Source organism: Schistocerca gregaria, chromosome 1, assembly GCF_023897955.1.
Source record: "Schistocerca gregaria isolate iqSchGreg1 chromosome 1, iqSchGreg1.2, whole genome shotgun sequence".
NCBI lineage: Eukaryota > Metazoa > Arthropoda > Insecta > Orthoptera > Acrididae > Schistocerca > Schistocerca gregaria.
Window position 1 is genome coordinate 644548426 of NC_064920.1, and position 22568 is coordinate 644570993.

Here is a 22568-nt window from a genome sequence, read left to right on the forward strand (position 1 = left end):
ATCTGACAACATCCTATTCATGGGCCAGAGGAATTCTTCGAAGTTTTGCCACATCTGTCCACTTACAGAAGGGCAGTACCACAGCATCTTCCCGACCCTAATACTGCTACACCTCCCTCTCCCCAACCCATGCCTCTACTGTACCACCACTACCCACCATATTTGCAATCACTGTCACCACAGACAGGCCTCAACACTCAAGAGACAAAAATGTGTGTGTGTGTGTGTGTGTTTTTCTGCCACAGTTTAATCAGATACCTACTGCAACCAGTGAACAACATACATATACCAAACAGGAAATGGTGCTTACGTAAAATTTCTGATAGGACAAGCAGCATTTTAAAGACATAGGGTTTATCTATGGTTTTCTATGTTCCACAGACTTCACACGAAGGTTTCTTCAATTCAAATGATACACAACCTGCCATTAACCAAAAGTGGGATTTACAAGACCATCTGCCAAGGCTGTCAGTCCTAATATAGAGAACATTCTAGGCAGTCAATCTGTATTAGGCTCAGAGAGCACCACAGAAGCAGGAGAGTAAAGAAGTCAGATTTCTTCTTTGCTGAATAGTGCATAACCCAGATCACAAACTGCAATATATGTTGAAGTCCTGCCCATAGAGGGAAATGATGCAAGTGCACTCAATTATAAACACTGGAAATTAAAAACTTGTGTATCCCCACATTTACTATTGAACGGACAGACTCAGTTCAATTATTCTACCCTTTTAGATAATATTGCAACTTCTACATAACAGAGAAACCTTGTTGCCTTATTCATAAATAAATAATCAAACAGGTACCCATTCCCATGCACATGGCTCTACTCCAGAATATATTGATTCACAGTTGAAGGAAATGCTGTCCTAATGAACATCATAAGGTTGTACAATACAAATGTAATGGTGTCAAAACAGTAAATAGAGATAAGTTTTATAGTTTAAGCAGAGAACTGAGAGATTAACAAGTTGAGATGAGTTTATCTTTGCTTGGTTACCATTTTTGGAATTTGTTGTGTACTGGAAAATGTGTTTATAATCAGAAACATACAGCATACAAAATCAATAAACTTATATGAAACTAAGTAAGAAATATTTTGATTGATTGGTATAGGTAGATTCTAAAACAGAAGAGAACCGGAAAAAAGAAGAGGGTATCTATTTTGACATTTTCTTATTTCATTTCAGTCTTCTCAGTTTTTAGCTTTTATTTTTGACCTATCCACTGTCTCCAGTTTTTTACAGTAGCCTGTATTAGAACTCCATTGCTACAAATCATTTGTGGCTTATGACCTTTCTCTCATGTGATTCACATTCTGAGAAGATGTGCTTCCCTCTTTTACTTACGTGTATTTTGTAAAGTAGCAACTACATTACATAGTATTATGTACATGTCTCCCCCCTCCTTTCTCCTTGTTTCTTTTAGATGCAAGTCACAATTAATAACTCCAGTTAATTACAAAAAGAATTCACGGCTTCACCTAGATTTAAGGAAATTGAATAACATCATCCAAAAAGTGACGTAATTAAACATTTTATTTCTTTGTTAGCTTTCAGTATTGAAGTATGAGAAAGCATAGGAACCAACACTGCACAGGTATACAAAAAACATTATGTTAAGAATGCAATCACTAAGGGGTGGCACAGCTTTTCTAGCACACATGGCTGGAAATGGTGTCAGTATTTGATGCATGGGAAAACAGTTTTCATCAAGATTGTTCTATAATATTCTTCGCATATGTAAACTGCCCATATCATGAAAGCTGTACGGAATGACTGTCGAAGAGGAATACCCATAGAAGGTCTTCTGTGTGATATCACTGATGTTATGAAATAGTTCCAGTAATTTATTAACCCTTCAAGTTATAGCTAATCAACTTAATAACAAGCAGCAGTCATGTGATGATTTGCAATTTCAAATAAACATCACAAAAAATTACACCTCAGTAGTATGTTGCTGGCTGATGAGTCGTTTTGTATAATGTTGTGGATGTTGGGGTTGCACTTTAGTTGATTGGCAATGGCAACCAGTTGTGAGCCCAGGAAAAGTAGGCCTTACATGAATTACATGTATGTGACAAGGTGCATCTGAAGATGGGGTTGGCAGTCCCAAAATCGATTATGTATTAAAGATATTATAAACCATCCTTGCAATCAAAGTCTAGTTTATTTACAAATTCAAATAAATACATTGAGATTGTCTGAAGAAACTCACTGTGTGGAAGTGTCCAGAAAGTAGAGCAAGCCATGAGCTCAAGTATTAGAGAGCTTACTACCGCGACTCACAATCCGACCTCATCTGAGTGAGGTTGTGGTACGTGAACAATCTGCTAAAATATTAATCGCATCACTGACTACCTGGGGGAAATAGTAACACTTTTCAGTCACTGTTGCCAAGTGTGCAAGATAGCTTCAGGGTAGAGTCAGACTATTTAGTTAGCTAAGTTATAAAAAAGTAATGTGTCCTGTAGGCAGTGAACTTGTGATTTTGTGTAGAAGTACTATTTTTGATTGTGAAGACAATTGGAATGACAGTGAAGTCTGTGTTCAATTCCTACTGCTGTCACATTGAGATATGTAAATGATTCTAGCATTGACTTTGTACTTGGAAGATTTTTCATGTAGCTTTGGTTTTTACTCTCATGAAGGCTGACAGGTTGCGTGTTAAAGCATTAACTCCTCATTTAAAAGCAAAGATTAAAGATCCTTGTGACAGTGCAGTTTTATATTTGTTATTTTCAGACCTCTTGTACACAGCTGTGGCAAAGCAAAAAATGCAACATCCTTGAGGACTGTTTAATGGCAGCAGCATATAATATGTGCATACTGATGTGTTGCAGTGTTAGCGATTCCATGGTCATCAGTAATCACATGACAATCAAGAGGCCTTTCTGTGCGCCCTCTGTTTTGACGCTGCAGACAATAACTGTTGTGACTTTAGGGTTGAACAGTATTTGCAACATTCATTCCACGATAAAACTGTTCTCCACTAACGAGTATCTGGGTCTGTGGGGAGCTGGATTGATGAATCAACAAATTGCTGCACATGTTGGGCACAATGTATAGAAGATGTGTCACTACTTTCAGCAGTGGTCTTTGGAGTACTGTTACAGCCGTAGATCAGGTTCTGGACATTTACATAATGCAGACATATGTCATGAACAACACATTTTGCAAGTAGTTGTGGCCGAGTATCACATGTGATGTGACACCAAGGACCATTGGAAGCTGTCTGCTTGTAGCAGGACTTAAAGTCACATGTGCTTCTTGCCAGGCTACCAATGACACCACTACTCTAGTGTCATGAAATACTGGAGGGTGAAATGGCACTCTTAACATCTTAACTGATGAGAGTAGTGTCTGTCTGTATGTAAGTGCTGTCTATATGTATATGTATGTATACAACATAGACCTGGTGAGCGGCCTATTCTGGAGTGCATTCCCTCACAATACACAGGTCGTCCCACCTCATACTTCATGGCGAGGGGGGCACCAATTACAACTCACAGTAACATTGGTGTTTTTGCAGGGTAAAGCAACCAATGATGCTACATTGCATAGGTGCTACTGCCATTTCTTCAACAGGAAGATGATGTGCATTTTCAGCATGACAGTGCAAATCCACAAATGACTGCTGTGACCTAATGTGCTCTCCATGATGTACAAGTACCTTGGCCTGCAAGGTCATTAGATTCCTCACCAATTGGACATGATGAAACAGGAACTTTACTCATTCTCCAGTGTATTTCATTTGGTCTGAATTTGTTACGAACTACCTGTCACATCACTTGTCACTAAACTGACCTTGTACTTGAAGGTGTTGCGCTTTGTCTCTGGCAGAGTATTAGGTTACTTGCACTCAACAGCTGCCAACATGTGGTAAGTTCTTTACTAGTATCAGACACTCAATTATTTCAACTGTAAGCACAATTGTCAGATATCTTCTGAGCAGTGTGTAAAGGAAAGACGAGAGATCAATGCCTTTCGTGTACTCTACCAAAATCCTAGGTGTCAACTGCGATTGTAATTACTCATCCCTTGCTTGTATGTAAGTCAGGTCAGGGGTGGATAAGGAACCATTCTATTAAACTGCTTGTTCATTATAATTCTGGCTATAATATCTGTGAGTAACCATGTACTTCCCCAGCCACCTCCTCATTAATTTAATAACAGAGCAATTACAGCATGTAAAATTAGGCGGGAATGGAGCAGCAGGACTGTTCTTGGGTGTAAAGCTATGAGAAGCATTACTATGTTGGTATTTAAAGTGTTCACTGATACTATGATGTGTGGCGATCCTGTTGGCATGCTGGCTCCACTGACTAACGAGTAACAAGGCACCTTCAGCACTCTAATAAGATGCTGACATTAAGCAGATACACAGTCTCATTCCTTCAAGTTTTATTTTATTTTAGAAAGAGCATTGATAGTTATCAAGATAGTAAGGTGGAATTATATTGTAACATCCCATCAATCCAACTGGATTCCAATTCCTTAAATGATCTCTTTTCCTCTCAATGAATAAGCTGTCTCAATCTTGAAAACTTGGAATTAATTGATTTACAGTTTCCTTCTCCTTGTCGTCAATAGTGCAAAGAAAAAGAAACTGAAGCAAAATGCAAAGTTGTAGACAATATTTGGGATGAGAAATGAAAGACTAATGTAATCTTAAGTTAGTTTGCATGTTTATATGAATAAACTGCATAGAGAGCTGTGCAATCACACCCCTACAATATTGCACCAGAATGGGTAACATTATATAGTATTCAATGAGCAATCTATCCAAGAGTTGTGTTGTTACCGTCGCTGTATGCAGTAGCATCATCTTAGATTCATTTTTAACAAGGAAGGAAGGTTAGAGTTCAAATCCCATACCTGTTTAAGCTATTAAGGGTGAAACACAAGCTAGGATTAGGTGGGGATGTAGAAGGAAATCAACAATGCCTCCATTTGTAGTATTATCCCAATATTTGCCTCAAGCGATTTAATCCCCCCTCTATGTCTTAAACAATGAACTACCTTGTTTGGGAAATTTACTTTGAGAAGAGCTTCCATTAAAGTTTGAAACTAACATATGTAACATGCATTACATAATTGCCATTAATTCATGGATTTGGCATGTAATTGATGATAATATATATGAGGGGTGTTCAATAAATAATGAAACACCTCCCCCCCCCCAAACAACAGGTTGTTTTTGTTCAGGATTCCAATACACCATATTATTCCACGCTTTTGGCCGCAAAACTCTATTTTGCAGCATCATCTCCATTCAGTGCAATTGCCTTATGGAACCTTACTGGGAGGGCCTGTATGCCTGCATTGTACTTATGGTCATTGTCTGAGCCAATAACCTCAACCATCATCCACGTACTGCTTCCCAAGGAATGCATTCTTCATTGGGCCAAACAAATGCAAGCTGGAAGTTGTGAGATGTGGTTGAAAGTGATGGACCAATGTTTCATTACCTGTGATGATAATCAACAAAAAATTGTCACAATGAGCCTTGTAACACACACGCAATTCCGCACAAATGTTCCTTCATCGCTCTTCATGGTCTTCTGTTAGATGGTGAGGAACCCAGCGGGCACGCCTTTGAGTATCCCAACTGGTGGACGAGTGTGTTGCAATGACCAACAGAGTCACCCAATTGTGCAGTGAGGTGTTTTATTGTGATTGTCGAACGCCTCAAATGAGAGTGTCTGCATGTTCCAACATTGCAGGAGTCACAGCTGTGTGTGTGTGTGTGTGTGTGTGTGTGTGTGTGTGTGTGTGTGTGTGTTCTAATCACAAGAACACACAGACAGTGATGGATACAACACTATTATATCTAGAAACAACTTGTTACAAGAAGGCACTTGCCATGGAGTGGCTGTACTACTACTTTGATAATAGTAGTCAGAATGTCAACATGTAACTGATAGTGAGGCTGGCTGGGCCTGGATCTATAAGCCATCAGCTGGCCATTAGAGTGTACTGAAGAGAGTAGCCAGTGGGTCCACTGAACATAACACTGTTCCCAGACTCCTGTCCCTGGCAGAAAACTCAGTAAGACAGACCATGAGGGGATTTGAGATCCCATATGGAAGAGGTGGAGCAGTGTCCTCTGCTGGCACCTACGGAGACGCTAGGCAGGGCTACAGGAACCAAAACGAGTAGTCCGGTAAGCTATCAGAAAAAACTGTAATGCCTCTTCAATGGGGGAGTCCTGCAGATAATTTTAATGTGGGTCTTAAAGCTGTGAACCATGTGCTCGGTTTCACCATTATATTGGGGGTGACAGGTAGGGGAGTGAACGTGGTGAATGCCTGAGTGCACACAGAAATCACAAAATACCTGCAACAGGAACTGAGGTCCATTGTCAGAAATGAGAGCAACCAGGAGACATTCCACTGAAAAATATTTTGAAAGAGCCTGAATAATGACTTTGGTAGTGGCTGTGGAGTGCTGGACCACATATGGAAGACACATCAATGACAATAAGGCAAAACACATTTAGAAATGGACCTGCAAAATCCACATGGATGCATTCCCAGGACTGGGTTGTTGGAGGGCATGGGAAGAATGAAGCCTTGGGAGCCACCTGTTGACTAGCACACTGGGTAAACACAGCAACTAAATGCCCTAGTTCCTGGTCAATACCGAGCCAGTACACATGTCTGCAAGTCAAGGCTTTGGTGCAGGAAACAACCCAGTGACCCCCTTCGTAACAGCTGTAAAACCTCACACGGCAACTCCCAGCAATAATCACCAAGGGAACTGCATCTTCTGTGGAGAGGAAGAGGACACCATCTAAGACCAAAAGGTGATGGCACAGGACAAAGTTGTTACAAGACGGATCAAAAGCGCACCCAGACAAGAAGACCAACCCTGCTGGATGAGGTGGACTACTTGTTTGAGGATGAGGTTGGACGCTGTTGCCTTGGCAACTCTGGCACTAGTGATTGGAAATCTGTCAACCTCTTGGCAGAAGGAGATATCCAAATGAAAACACATGAGCTCCCCGCAATCAAATTCAGGGTCCAGGAAAATGGACATCTGGGATAATGTGTCCGAATTGGCATGGTGCCCAGTGGGGTGAAATGAATTTCATAGTTGTATTTGGAGAGGGACAAGTCCCACTTTTGCAACCTATGGGCGGCCTTATCGAGAACCTGTGCAGACAGATTAAATAATGGCATTAATGGCTTGTGGTCCATAATTAGTTGAAAATTGGTGTCATACAAGAAAACGTGAAATATGGTGATCACTTACACAATGATCACAGCCTCCTCCTTAACCTGAGAGTAGAGGACCCGCGCTGGACTAAGAGTTTTGGATGTAGGCACCAGTGGCTGCTCCGAGCTGTCTGCATTCTGGTAGGTGACAACTGCCACCAAGCCATACTGCAAGGTGTCTGTAGTCAAAACTAATGGAGTGTTGGGATCAGAAATCAGAAGTAGCTAGACACTGTGCTGACCAGAGGCATTCCTTCAGTATGGTGAAGGCCAGTTGCATGACAGAGGCCAGACAAAGGAAGCACCATTGCGGCAGAGGAGGAGGGGGTGGAAAGGGTGTGTAATGGTGGATGCCCTGGGTATGAACCAGTGGTAGTAGGCAATTTTATCCACAAAAGCCTGCAGTTCCTGCAACAACGAGGGACACAACAGGTCTGTAATGGCCCTGACAAACTCTCCATAGTTCGGATGCCCTGTTTTGACATGATGTGGCCCAGATATTCAAGAGACAGTTGGAAAAATCTGGACTTCTGCAGATTGCATTGCAGACTTATGGTCCAAAGTTTTTGGAAAAGGACTCTGAGATTGTGCAAGTGGTCACTCGAAGTATGTATGGCAATGACGATATCATCCACGCAGTTAAAACAGTGCAAAATAGATAGCACTGAAAAATTACGAGGGCACTTGCCACCCCAAACATCAACTGTTGGTACTGACATAAGCCAAAAGGTGTATTAAGAACCACAATATACTTCGACTCCTCAACCAGCGTTAAATGGCGATATTCTTGGAAACATTAAGTTTGGAGAAGAATTGACCTGCTGCAAAGGAAGTGAACAGTTTATCTGGATGTGGCAATGGGTATGCATCTACCATGGACTGTGAATTCACAGTGACCTTAAAATTTCCACAAAGTCGCAATTTACCAGAGGCTTTCTTCAAGATAAAAAGGAGTGTGGCTCATCCACTAGAGGAAATCAGAATGATAGCCCTGACAGTGGCGAGCCTGTCCACCTTCACCGTGACTTGGGGAAGTAGGGCTATAGGGATCTGCCTAGCATGAAAAAATCTAGTATGAGCTGATTGCTTCAAGGTTATATGGGCTTGAAAGTCTGTGGTGCACCCTAGGCCTTCCACAAGGATATCCTGAAATTCTGAGCATTGGGATTCCAGTGTTTGATACGGGACTTTGGCATTTATTAACTGGATGGAGCTTATGACTGAAAAGACAAAGGCCTGAAAGGCATCAAACCCAAAAAAGATTGCTGAACCAGCACCATGGACGACTATGAAGGTAATAAGCTGAGTCACTGATTTATAGATAACTTCAGCTGTGACTGGGCCAAGCAAGGGGACTTGGTGTTTGCCATTTCCCTGGAGATATCTGTTTACCAGCAACAGCGACAGAGAGCCAAACTCTGAATATCTTTGGGCATTAAGCAGGGAAACTGCCACACTGCTGCCCATCTGCAGGTGAAGCTGTTGCTAAAGAACTAAAAACCTCAATAAAAAGCTTGTTGGAATCATGGGAAATGGTTCTGATGATGATACTTCCTGAGTATCCATACCCATGTTCTCTGATGCTGCATTCTCTGCAGTTGAGTGGCTGACTACCTCATTGTGACCTTTTTTTTTCTGACACTTATGACAGGCGGGGGGAGATATAGATCTGTCACAATGGGAGTAACAAGATGCACATGACAGCTACAGGGAGCAGCAGTTGGAATGCTGTTTACACACTGCACTGAAGCCACCGGATCAATTGTCTTGCACCACCATGATATCATCCTCCCTGGATACAGATGGGTCAGCTGTATGGCCACGACATTGCACAAGGCATGCAGCTGCTGACCAATGGCTTGTGAGACCTCAAATGACTAGGCAATTGATAAAAACTTTTCAAGGGCGGGGTTCTCTAACTGGAGGGTCTGTTGCTGGCCTTCCTTATCCAGGTCAGACTGGATGATAACTTCGCAAACCATGAAGTCTACATATGAATCTTTCGACTTGGTCACGACAAAATGAGACTTATGACTAAGACCATGGAGTGTCGCAGCCAGATACGATAAGACTGCTGGGGCTGCTTCTTGCATTCAACATCATCTTTGCCACTGCACTTCCGCCCCGACTGACATCTCTGCCCAAACTCTTTGCCTTTAAATATGTCTGCTTGTGTGTGTGTGTGTGTGTGTGTGTGTGTGTGTGTGTGCGCGCGCGCGCGCATGGTAGTATATACCTATCCTTTTTTCCCCCTAAGGCAAGTCTTTCTGCTCCCGGGATTGGAATGACTTCTTACCCTCTCCCTTAAAACCCACATCCTTTCATATTTCCTTCTCCTTCCCTCTTTCCTGACGAAGCAACTGCCGGTTGCGAAAGCTCGAAATTTTGTGTGTGTGTTTGTGTGTTTTTTTATTGTGCCTCTCTACTGGTGCTTTCCCGCTTGGTAAGTCTTGGAATCTTTGTTTTTAATATATATATATATATATTTCTTTTGCACTGCCAAGTCTCCACAGACATTCTGCAAGTGCCTATGAAAATCTGTGGGGTCTAGTTTTTCACCAAAAGGAACTCAATGACGGCTCTGCTTGGAATGCACCTGGTTTTCATGAAACTACAAGGGCTGAAATGGGAATAGTTAACTATATCCCGGAACAAATTCAGCACTTTTTCAACAAAATATGGCTGAGAAAAAAATGTATTGGATTTCTTATTGAGTGCCCCTCATACACAAAAAGAATTTGGGGGCAGGAGGAGTTGTATTATATTTAAAAATATATTGAGACGTAAAACAAGTTTTTTTGACATCAAATAAAGGATAAATACAATGTTGAAATCATCAACCAAAGATACTTATCTGAACTTTAATCAGATATTAATTTACAATATATGAAAAATATTCAGAGAGAATATAACAACAGAGATAACATTTTACTTTTCTTGCAGCACAAAATAAAAATTTGCACTTGGCTTGCTACTGCTGACGTCCTCCTCTTCCTGTGCGACGATTTCTGCCAGCACCACCACCACCACCACCACCACCAACAGATGTTAATGGAGGTAATGGTGCCTTCAAAACTACAATATTTTTATTTGACACACTTGGCACTGCTCCTATTGCACGACACAATTGCTGCAATCTGAAGAGGAAAAAAAAAATTGTTTTCAAATGTGCATAGAGCTCAAGAAACAAGTCTAACAATATTTTACATGAAACAAGAAGCAGTTACTCACTACCTCATAACAGAGACAGATGCTACTCTACACCACTGAAAAGATGTACATCCACAGTCTAATTCCCCGATATGAGTAGCCACATTTTGTCATCTACCTCAATTTCCTTCCAGAATGCTCCTCTGATATCTTTGTAATATTCCAAATAAACTAAGATGCAGAGGTAGCAATAAATACAGGTTCTTCAGTGCACAATTTTTCACGTAATTGTGATGACAAAACCTTGGTATTTATGACCTACAGTTTGAAGCAATTTCACAAGCATTATATTTTAGTCTACATGCTAATTTATTCTTTAATCACTTCTAAAGGCTTTTTAAGTGATATTCAAACATGGAATTTACTAATCTCATTATAAAGTAAGAAGCCATCTTGATTCTTAACTGGCAGTTCACATTTCCAAACATCATGTTGGTACCTATAAACGGTGCAAATATCTATATGGTACTTGCAGCCTCCAACGTTTATCACTTACCTCTCACTGCAGCTGTTAATATCAATGCAGATTTGAGTGATTTATTCAGACACTATCACTACACCACGTGATCATCACAACACAACAACAAGACCCACAATTCTACTAATTCTATTTGCTTTCACATTTCTTCCAGGTTATCAAATTTTATATGAAATAAGCTTAATCTCATAATGCTGTTATAAGAATTACAACAACCACGTCTCCTTAATACCCTGTCTAGAATTCATTATTCATTGGGTTTGTCTGTATGGCGACATATTTGGAAACAAAATATATTTTTCCTTGTGGAGTGTTTATACAATCTTTTCACTCTAAAGGCATTATGTCATCAATCAATTTATACCACGTGTTTCCTCACAAACCTTGGTTCTTCCCACAGTAGGATGGCTTGCATGCCTCACTGATACAGGTAGCCATAATTTAGATTTTGAGACAACACAGAAAGGGTTATGAAGTGGCCAAACTAACAATGATCCTTGAAGAGGAGTATCAGTCTTTTCAGTAGTTGCAGAGGTGAAACAGTCTGGATGATTCACTGACCTGGCCATGTAATATTATCCAACAAAGCCTTCCTACACTGACAGGGATGCCAAGTTTTGAAAGCAGTTATTAGTAATGGGACAAGAGAACTGGGGAGTAGGGTCTGGGAGCCCTTCCCCATTGTTCTTTTTAGAAATTGACAGTAAAAATCTCGAGTTGAAGCCTTGTTGTAACGCTTGACAAGTAAAACCTTATGCCTTTAACCCCTAGTAAGAAAGACAAGAAAGGGTGCTGGAAATTTAAAAATAAGATCTCAAAGTTAGGTTTTCCAAAATATAACACACAAATGTTATTTTAAAGTAAAATGTTAGTCGAGCATGAAATAAGACCAATTTTCAAAGGGCAAAACAGTTAAAAACAATGAATAAATGGTAAGCACAGTGAAAGAAGTTTTCGAAGAAGTAAAAACGGAACTGAAATCACAACTCTTGCATTAATCAAACATACCTTCAGAACTGTTAATTACACAAAGAATTTCTAAGCCATGTTTAAAAAAAAGTGTAATAGGCAAAGCAAACAAAAATATACAGTGACACTTCAAACACAATTACACACAACAATTGCAACACAAAGAATACTTAATGTAGAGTAACGAAATCTCGGGAATATATTTGTCTAGGTAACATATTTAAGTGGTTAACATTGCAAGACCGCATGTTAATGTAAGTGTGAGACAAGCCATTGCAAATATGAAATGCTGGTACATTAATAACCAGATTAACCACCAGAGTGTTGAATTGCAAGCATGCAAATGTGCAGGCATTGTGTTGTGCAGGTGCCAGACATCAGTTTGTGGGATGGAGTTGCTTTGCCTGTTGCACTTAGTCACTCAGTACAGGGATGGTTAAGGCTGTTTGCAGTTGACGCTGGAGTTGTATTCCGATGATGTCCAATTTGTACTCAATTGGAGACAGATCTGGTGATCCAGCAGGCTAAGGCAACATGTCAACATGCTGAAGAGCATGTTGCATTACAATAGTGGTATGTGGGGGAATGCTACCCTATTGGACAACACGCCCTGGATTGCTGTTCATGAATACCAGCACAACAGGTTCAATCATCAGACTGGCATACAATTTTGCAGTCAGGGTGCATGGGATAAGCACGAAAGAGCTCCTGCTGTTATATGAAATTGCACCCCAGACCACAACTCCAGGCATAGGTCCAGTGCATCTAGCATGCAGACAGGTTGATTGTAGGCCTTCAACTGATCAACACACGGCCATCATTTGCACATAACCAGAACTAAATTTCATCATAAAACACAACAAACCTCCATCCTCCCCTCCAATGAGCTCTAGCTTGACACCACTGAAGTCGCAAACGGCATTGGTTTGGGGGTTAGTGGAATGCACATTACAGGGCATCTGGCTCGGAGTGTCCTTGAATTATCTAATTTTTAACAGTTTGCTGTGTCACTGTGGTGCCTAGTGCTGCTCAAATTGCTGCTGCACACGCAGTATGATGTGCCAGTGCCATAAACCAAACACGATGGCCTTCTCTCTCGGCAATGCCACCTGGCCATCCGGAGTCCAGCCTTCTTGCGACTGTAAATTCTCGTGACCACTGCTGCCAGCTCCATGTCCAGTGGCCACATTCCTGCCAAGTCTTTCTGCAATATCACAGAAGGAACATCCAGCTTCTTGTAGCCCTATTACATGACGTCACTGAAACTCAGTGAGGTGCTGACAATGGCGTCTTGGTTCTTAATGGTATTCTTGACCAACATCAACTCACCATGTCCAACCTCAAAGGTAACTGACACTCATGACCATTACAGTGTGTATTTAAAGAAAACCTGATTTCGGATCCGCACAGTGGAGTTACTAGCACCATTCTTATGCAACTGGCATGAAATTTGAATAGTCATCACGTTTCAGACATAGAAACACACCTACCACCTTTCGTTTATGTTGCGTCTCCTTAACACCTTGGTGCTGCGATTTTTTTCTGTCGGTCTTATGAGACAGCACTGCAGTTCTTCCAAGGAATATCCTTTTCTCTTAATTCTGTATTTAAAATATTAAAAATACCTTCACTGTAGACTCTTTTACAGATAGTATCACTAAGCGTATTTTGTTAATTTCCACAGTGAAATAAGACACAACTGGATAGAGTTTTGTTTCATTCATTCTGGTACTATCAGTGTTCAAAGCAAATGGGATATTTTTGACAACACCTGCAATTTCACTTTGTACTGATGCAGCTAAGCATCGCAGTATTGCATCAATTTTCATTCTGGAGCATTATTTCTTTGATACTGCTGAACATGAACACACTTTACAAAAGAGAGGGCCTGCATGATCAGAACATGCTAGTGGTTGATTATTTTCTATCAGAAATATGGTAAAGAGTTACTCAGCATTACTTATGCAGTTTTCACTGTTCAAAGATCTTACAAATATTTTTATGGAAGTCTTAACTTTGCTGACATTTTTCATTGTTTATATGAAGCTGGCTATTTATATGATACAGACAGTCACTAGACCCACGTGTGAAATAATAATATTGTGTGATCAAGTACCATTCACACACTACTTGTATTGTACAATATTGTAGGGGAAAAAATGTTGACTGTAAATGAGAGATGATCAAATTTCCAGAGAGGTTTCTAAATAGCTTTAATACTCTTAAAGAAAAGTGTTGCATGGATGCAGAACTTAGTCGAATGAGCTGTTGATTATGGTGGGAATTGGGGGGGGGGGGGGGGGGGGGGGGTAAGTGGAAATATGATCTGAATAAACAAGGGCTCTAGTTTGTGTGTGTGTGTGTGTGTGTGCACGTACAACCACATTTTGCATCACAACAATGGCAGCGAAGCTTTCCTTTACGGGAAGTGTTATTCTGTGATCTCTCCAGGGAACTGATCATTTCTCACTTTCAGTTAACCAAAAGTTATAATTAAATAAGTAAATGGTTGGAGAAAATATGGTGTATCTTGAAATGAATTTAAATTTCCAGGTGCAATACATCACTATCAGCTCCCCATACCATCCTTTCATGGTCCTTGGATCTTGCCACATTAGAGATGTTTATGTTCCTCAACAATACAGACATCTTAAGCATAGGTGCAACAATGTTGGAAGGATATCTCTGGAACAGCCAAACTAACATTTGCTTGTTCAAGAGCACAGGACTTTTTCATAGCTTTTTTTTTATGTCGAGACGGGGAATAGCCAGGTGTGCATATTAGAAGGAAAAACAAATCTGCCATTTTATAGGGCAGGGCATGGAAAGTTAGAGCCCTTAATTGTGTTGGTTATGTTATAGAAGTGGAAAAGAGAAATGGATAGGTTAAAGTTCAATATATAGGGAAAGAGAGACTGATACATATGGCAAAATAAATTATTCAGTTCATTCAAACAGATGAAAATTTAACTGTGATGGGAGACAGGAACTGAAAAGTGAGAGAAGGAACAAAAGAATGGTAGAAAAACATGGACAAAGGGTTGGGACAGGGGGCGGGAGATTAAACAGGCAGCTACTTGGTAGAATTTTGATAGACCACTATTTAATCACGAATAATAAAAGAAAGCCGTACTTGTGGAATAGATAATGGAAGATTTCACATAGATTATATCATGGTAAATACTTTAAGGAGGGAAGGTAACAACTCACTGAATAGTGGAGGCACATCTACATCTACATCCATACTCCGCAAGCCACCCGACGGTGCATGATACCTTGAGTACCTCTACCGGTTCTCCCTTCTATTCCAGTCTCGTATTGTTCGTGGAAAGAAGGATTGTCGGTATGCTTCTGTGTGGGCTCATGGTCTCTTCGCGAGATATACGTAGGAGGGAGCAATATACTGCTTGACTCTTGGGTGAAGGTATGTTCTAGAAACTTCAACAAAAGCCCGTACTGAGCTACTGAGCGTCTCTCCTGCAGTCTTCCACTGGAGTTTATCTATCATCTTCGTAAAGCTTTCACGATTACTAAATGATCCTGTAACGAAGCGTGCTGCTCTCCGTTGGATCTTCTCTATCTCTTGTATCAAACCTATCTGGTACGGATCCCACACTGCTGAGCAGTATTCAAGCAGTGGGCGAACAAGCGTACTGTAACCTACTTCCTTTGTTTTCGGATTGCATTTCCTTAGGATTCTTCCAATGAATCTCAGTCTGGCATCTGCTAGATCGACGATCAACTTTATATGATCATTCCATTTTAAATCACTCCTAATGCGTACTCCCATATAATTTATGGAATTAACTGCTTCCAGTTGCTGACCTGCTATTTTGTAGCTAAATGATAAGGAATCTATCTTTCTATGTATTCGCAGCACATTACACTTGTCTACATTGAGATTCAATTGCTATTCCCTGCACCATGCGTCAATTCGCTGCAGATCCTCCTGCATTTCAGTACAATTTTCCATTGTTACAACCTCTCAATATACCACAGCATCATCCGCAAAAAGCCTCAGTGAACTTCCGATGTCATCCACAATGTCATTTATGTATATTGTGAATAGCAATGGTCCTACGACACTCCCCTTCGGCACACCTGAAATCACTCTTTACTTCGGAAGACATCTCTCCATTGAGAATGACATGCTGCGTTCTGTTATCTAAGAACTCGTCAATCCAATCACACAATTGGTCTGATAATCCATATGCTCTTACTTTGTTCATTAAACGACTGTGGGGAACTGTATCAAACGCCTTGCGGAAGTCAAGAAACACGGCATCTACTTGGGAACCCGTGTCTATGGCCCTCTGAGTCTCGTGGACGAATAGCGCAAGCTGAGATTCACACGACCGTCTTTTTCTAAACCCATGCTGATTCCTACAGAGTAGATTTCTAGTCTCCAGAAAAGTGATTATACTCTAACAAAATCGTGATCCAAAATTCTACAACTGATCGACGTTAGAGATATAGGTCTATAAGTTGTTAATAGGCAGATAAACAAGTCTGAACACTTTGCTAGCATTCAGAAGAATCCTCCTTCAGAGCTATAGAGCATACACATGTGCATGCGCAGCAGGTGCAATAACCCCCTCCCTCCCCCCCTTCCTACACAATACACACACACACACACACACACACACACACACACACACACACACACACACTTGTAGAGCATATTATCCAAGCTGACTACATTCTGCCAGCACTCCAACTTGACTGGTGTTGTGTCAGGAGGAGTGGGTGAGGTGAAAAAGGAGGCAGGAGGAAGTGTTTGGGAAGGGTGGCTGACAGCTGGGAAGAATGGGCACCAGGTGCCAAGGATAGAAATATGGGACCTGTACACTCATTTTGGTTGCAGGCAGAGGGAGTTGTGTGTAGCATATGATGATGCAGTGGAGTGCATTAGGAGGGAGAGGTAGAACAAGGGGAAGACAAAGAGGGAAACTATAGAGAAAATGATGTGACTGTAGGATGAATGAAGGGTCATGGGGCAGAGTCTACCAGAGATGGGGCAGGGTCTACCAGAGATGGGGCAGGGTCTACCAGTGATAGAGGCCAGAAGTATTACAAGGTCGAAGAATGTGTTGCAAGGACAACTCCATGTACATTATTCAGAGAATCTGGTGTTGGTGGGGGAGGAGAAAATGTATGGAGGACCCAGATGACAAGGGTTGTGAAGCAGAAATTTAGGTTGAGCAAGATGTGGTAAACAACATTATCTGCTAGTGGGTTGTCAACTCCATTCTCACCCACAGTTTGGTGATGGCAGTGCATTTAGCTGGTTGATCGCCATGCCCATGTAACATGTGTTGTTGAAATTACAGCAGAGCTGCTACATGGCTTGCCTTTTCACAGGTGACTCTGCCTCTAATAGTTTAGGATACACCTGTGGCAGGACTGGAGTAGGATGTGCAAGGTGGATGTATTGGACAGGTAATTCATCTGGGTCTTCTACAGGGGTATGATTCATATGACAAGTGGTTGGAGTTGGTGTGACATAAAAATAGAACAGGGTACTGCACATACAAGGTGGGTGATGGAATACCATTTTGGAAGTTGCAGGTAGGATGCTCCTCATTTCCAGGCAAGGTGATAAGAATCTGAAGCCCAGTCATTATTGTGTGCTACACATAACTCCCATTGCCTGCAGCTGAAATAAGCTTGCCTGTATCACATTCCTGTCCTATGCATCTGCTGCCTCTCTCCCCCAGCCATCTGTCACCCTTTTCAACCCAAACTCCTATTCCCACCTCATTTCTCCCCTCACCCACTCCTCCCAATAGAACACAAAAACTGCAGCCAAGCTGCAGTGCCAGCCAGTGCTGGCATTGCGTGGACCTAAGAGCTCTCAAGAAGGATTCATAAGAGTACTAGTAAAGTTCTCAGTTTTATTCATGCAACTATTGATGAGTTAGTGATTTCATTATTCATTGAGTTTTTACCCTTACAACTCAACAAATTGAAGAAAGGGAGATGGGTCTTCGATAAGGATGCCCCATTGTGGCTGATTACTGTGACCTCACTAAGACAATCTCTGCTCTTGTGGACCAAAGTCTTCAGCCTATGACCTGTAATCTACCCTCCTATATAAAAGACACCAACCATTTCCCTCAGCAACTCTCCACTGTTCCTGTTCCTTTACCGCATGGTGACCTGCTCACTACTGCTGATGCCATCTTTCTCTACATAAACATTCCAAATGCCCACAGTCTTGCCATTATTGAACTCTACCTTTCCCAATGCCCAACTGATTCCTAAACTATGACCTTCCTCCTGGTCACCATGATCAATTATATCCTCACCCACAATTATTTCTCCTTTGAAGTTATCACCTACAAACAAATCCATGGTACAGCAATGGGCACTTGCATCGCACAATCCTATGCAACTTATTCACAGGCTATCTAGAGGCATTCTTCCTAACCACCCATACTCCGATACCCCTAGACTGGTTCTGATTCACTGAAGACACCTTCATGATCTGGACTGAGGGTGAGGACATCCTATCCATGTTTCTCAAGAATCTCAACACTTTTTCTCCCATTTGCTTCACATGGTACTCCTCAACCGAACAAGCCACCTTCCTTGGCGTTGACTTCCACCTCAAGGACGGCTACATCAGTGCTGCTGCCCACATCAAATCTACTGGCCACAAGCAAAACCTCCAATTTGACAGCTGCCCATCATTCCATACCCAGAAGTCCTTTCCATACAGCCTAGCCATTCATGATCATTGCATCTGCAGTGACAAGCAGTCTCTCTTCAAATATACTAAGGGTCTCACCTATGCCTTCACAGACTGAAATACCCTGCCAACTTTGTACATACGCAGATCTCCAAACCTTTTCTGACCAGTCACCTACCATCTCCCACATACCCACCATTCAGCCACATCCAGGACTCGAGCAAGTGAATCACATTCTCTGCCAGGGTTTCGACTATCTCTCGTCATACCCTGAAATGAAGAATATCCTACCCCCTATCCTTCCCACCTCTCCTTCAGTGGTATTCTGCCACCCACCAAGAGGTACCCTTGTCCATCCTTATTCCACCTCTGCCACCAACCCCTTGTCACATGACTCATATCTTTCCAACAAGACCTCTCCCATACGTCCACTCCAGACCGATCACAAGCATCACCTATCTCATCAGAGGCAAGGCTACCTGTAAATGCAGTCATGTGATATACACACTAACCTGGAACCACCGTCCTGCTTCCTACATGGGCATGACAATCATTGAGCTGGCTGTCTGCATGAATGGCCACCAACAAACTGTCCTAAGAGACAGCTGGACCACCCAGTTGCTGCCCAACACAATGTACTTCACTTCAATGACTGCTTCACAGCCTGCACCACCTGGATTCTTCTTACCAACATCAGCTTTTCTCGATGGCGCAGGTAGGAACTCCCACTGCAGCACATTGTTTGTTCCTCTAACTTCCCGTGGCCTCAACCTTCGATAGTTCCTGTCTTCCACCCCTTCCCTGCTCTCCCACTCCAGCACTATCCGCACCTTCTGTTCCACCAACACACCCACTGGTCCATTTCTTCTTCTGTATTTCCCTCCTCCCCTCCCCCCCCCCCTCCTGAAAAAACCTCCAAACTACCCTTCCCCCATCATGTCAATGCACACTCACAAAAGCAGCACAATACCCCCCCCCCCCCCCCCCCCCACCTCTCCACATCATGCCTTCTTCTCACAACCAGCACCGGATTTTTGTTACAATCAGGCACAGTTATGACTCAGTTTGGTCCCAATGACCATAGATAGTGGTTATGTGTGTGTGAGTTGTTATTGTGTGTGTGTGTGTATGTGTGTTCTCTACTCCAAAAGAAGGCCTTTCAGCCAAAAACTAAAATGTATAGCACTCTTTTTGTTGTGCCTGTCTGCAACTCAACCTCTCCTCTATAAGTTGAGCAGCAATCTATCTTTTTTCATATTGTTGAAATATATAGAGACTGTTAAAGAGTTTCAAGGGAGCATGAGGCATGAAACAGTGACTGCAAGAGAGAAAAAACTAGGCAAAAAGAAAAGGCTCTTGTAAAAATTCTTGGATAACGCATGATAAATTACGTTTGAATAGATTGCTCCTCACCACACAGAGGTGGTGATGAGTGATGGACAGGCACCTTTAAAAGTAGATTGTTGGCTATGAAAGTCATCCATCAGATGTAGAAACACACACACACAAATTCACACAAATGCCACTCATCCACACATGGTCAGTATAGTCCATTTTCTCAAATTCTGCTGAACATTTGTCTCTAATTCTTAATAATACTCTGCATTTGTTTCCTTTAAGTATCTCTTTAACATTTTCGTATTATTTAAAATGAAAATGTATCACACCTATTTTTTTTAATTACAATTATTCATCAAATTACAATCTGTTGGCCAAAGGGAACTCTTGGTTCCAAAACTATTAAGATTCCAAATAATATTTATACTTCACATACAAGAATATCATGTTCAGGGAAACACTGCATTGTAACTCAAATACGGTTGATTCAGCACAAAACAGGTAACTCTCATAATTCCCTATTTACTGTTATGTCATACTTTCTCCAGTTTGGCAGAAAACTTGTTTCAAATAAAACATTTGCCCTTTAATAAATTTCCTTCACTCTACAGCATTTCTAGGTATAGCTAATCTTTCCCCATAGTACAGAAGCTTGATGTGGTGTCCACCCCTAACCTTCTTCTCCCATCATCCTAAAAAATGTGGTTGGTTCATCCCTCCTTCGGGTCCTCCCTAACCTGATGTAGGTTCCGATCTGTGGGGTAACGTACCCTATAAACCTTCCTTCTTTCTCTCTTCACAATGTGCATCACATCACACAACTACCAATATGAGTGTAGACACATTCAGAGTATCAGGAAGAAGGACTGGTGGTGCACATAAACATGTTCAAAGCGCACAGGGACAGGTACAAAGGTGTGCACGTTGACATGTCCAGAGCAGTTAAAGGGTTAAGAGTGGTGCCTCTACCAATGCTAAGTTAATATTATTGAATGCTTCTGACTGCTCTCCACTCCAAAGCCAGTTTAACTTTTGTTTGACAAGTATTTGTAGCATTGGATCATTCACAGGTTGCCCCTGTATAAAATCCTACTAAGCCTAGAAACAATCTTAACTGTTTCACATTCCTTGGTTTGAGACAATCTTTGATATCCTTTGACGTCATTTAGAAAGTTTAATTGTAATACCTTTAACATAAAACCTTTCCAAAGTTCTTGTTAATAGATTAGAATGTTCTTCCCAAGTTTTTGATATTAGTAATACATCATTTACATAAATAATTAACTTTTTTAGTAGGTTCTTACCTAATTCTGCATCCAAAGCTCTAATGAACATGGACACTGAAATATTCAAACCAAATGGTAAATTTTCTCAAATTTTCATCAGTTATAACCTGCTAACCCTCCAAGGTCAAATGCATGGAGCTAAAATAATGTGCTTGTTCAAATTTTACCAGTAATTCGTCAATACAGACTAGTCTACCTTATGCCATTTCTACATGTTCATACACCGGATGTGTCCTGCACCACTGGTTGCATACCCAGTAGTATGGGAAAAGATTTACAAAAAAAAAAAAAAATTGGTATCTTCTTTTATCTTAAGGCTACATATATAATCTCCAAGTACTGCTGGTGTATCTGAGAACATCTTTCAAACTGTAACAATGTTTGGTATAAGTCCTCTTTTTGTTGTCCTGTTAACAAAACTGATTCAAATGCTTTTAGCGTTATTTGCAAGTGTAAAAATTCTTGCCGATCACTAGGTTTCTCAGCACTCAATGTGCTTCATGTAGCCTCTAGCCTTATCCCATATTTTATGTTACTTATTACTCCCCTATTCTTAAATGCTGTCACATAATACTGATTGTTGTAATTACATGTCAATTCTCAGGCAGCAAAATCTGAAGTTACTTTATTTGCAATATTCAAATCAATGCCGAGCAATAACTGCACACTGAAATGGGGCACTACTAAAAGTGTTTGCATACACATATAATTCCCCAGCATTAAATGTAATCTTACTTCTCGTTTTATTTCTATACCAACAATGTATACTCCTGTCACTGGACATGTAGGTGTACGTCTTTGGGTCTTAAATTATTATTAATAATAATGACTCTAAAAGAAGCAAGGTTTCACTTCCTGATTCGACATACTTATGTATCTTCTGATGGTTTATTCCCCCCGCTCTACTGATTTAAAATTATTCTCAGTGTCTTCCAATTGTTGTTCTTCTAAAATCCATTCTTTCACTGGTATAGTTTGCATGAAAGAACAATCAATATGTCCTGGATCATAGTCCTGGTTCTGGGAAGCTGTATGTTTTCCATCACTATCATTGGCTGCATTGGAATAATTGAATTGTTCTGTAAATTATATTTGTTACAGAATTTGGAACCGGCATGTGCAAGTTTGAGTTTTTTGATAGGTGCTATGTTTGATGGCCCTTTCGGATTATTTCAGGCTATTCAACAAAAATTTACATTTCTTTCCTTTTGAAGTCTGCTGTTATTAGTACTGGCTCCATTTGTGTCACCATTTTGATATTCATTTCTATCTCCATGACTAAAGTCACAACGTTCTTTGCTCACTGCATTTAGACTTTCCAAAAACATCAACAAATCATCCAATGTGGGCCCCCTGTACAAAATCTCCTTTCGTATA

At 41.0% G+C, this 22568-nt stretch overlaps 1 protein-coding gene across 2 annotated transcripts in view; it reads right to left on the reverse strand.

Moving 5' to 3' along the window:
* Positions 1-10066: 10066 nt before the first annotated feature.
* Positions 10067-22568, reverse strand: part of LOC126360804 (uncharacterized) — a 66019-nt gene continuing 53517 nt past the window's right edge. For both annotated transcript variants that reach the window (XM_050007739.1, XM_050007740.1), the window contains one exon: positions 10067-10356. In XM_050007739.1, coding sequence (XP_049863696.1) covers positions 10191-10356 — 166 coding nt within the window. In that variant the 3' untranslated portion in view covers positions 10067-10190. The remainder of the gene's footprint in view (positions 10357-22568) is intronic.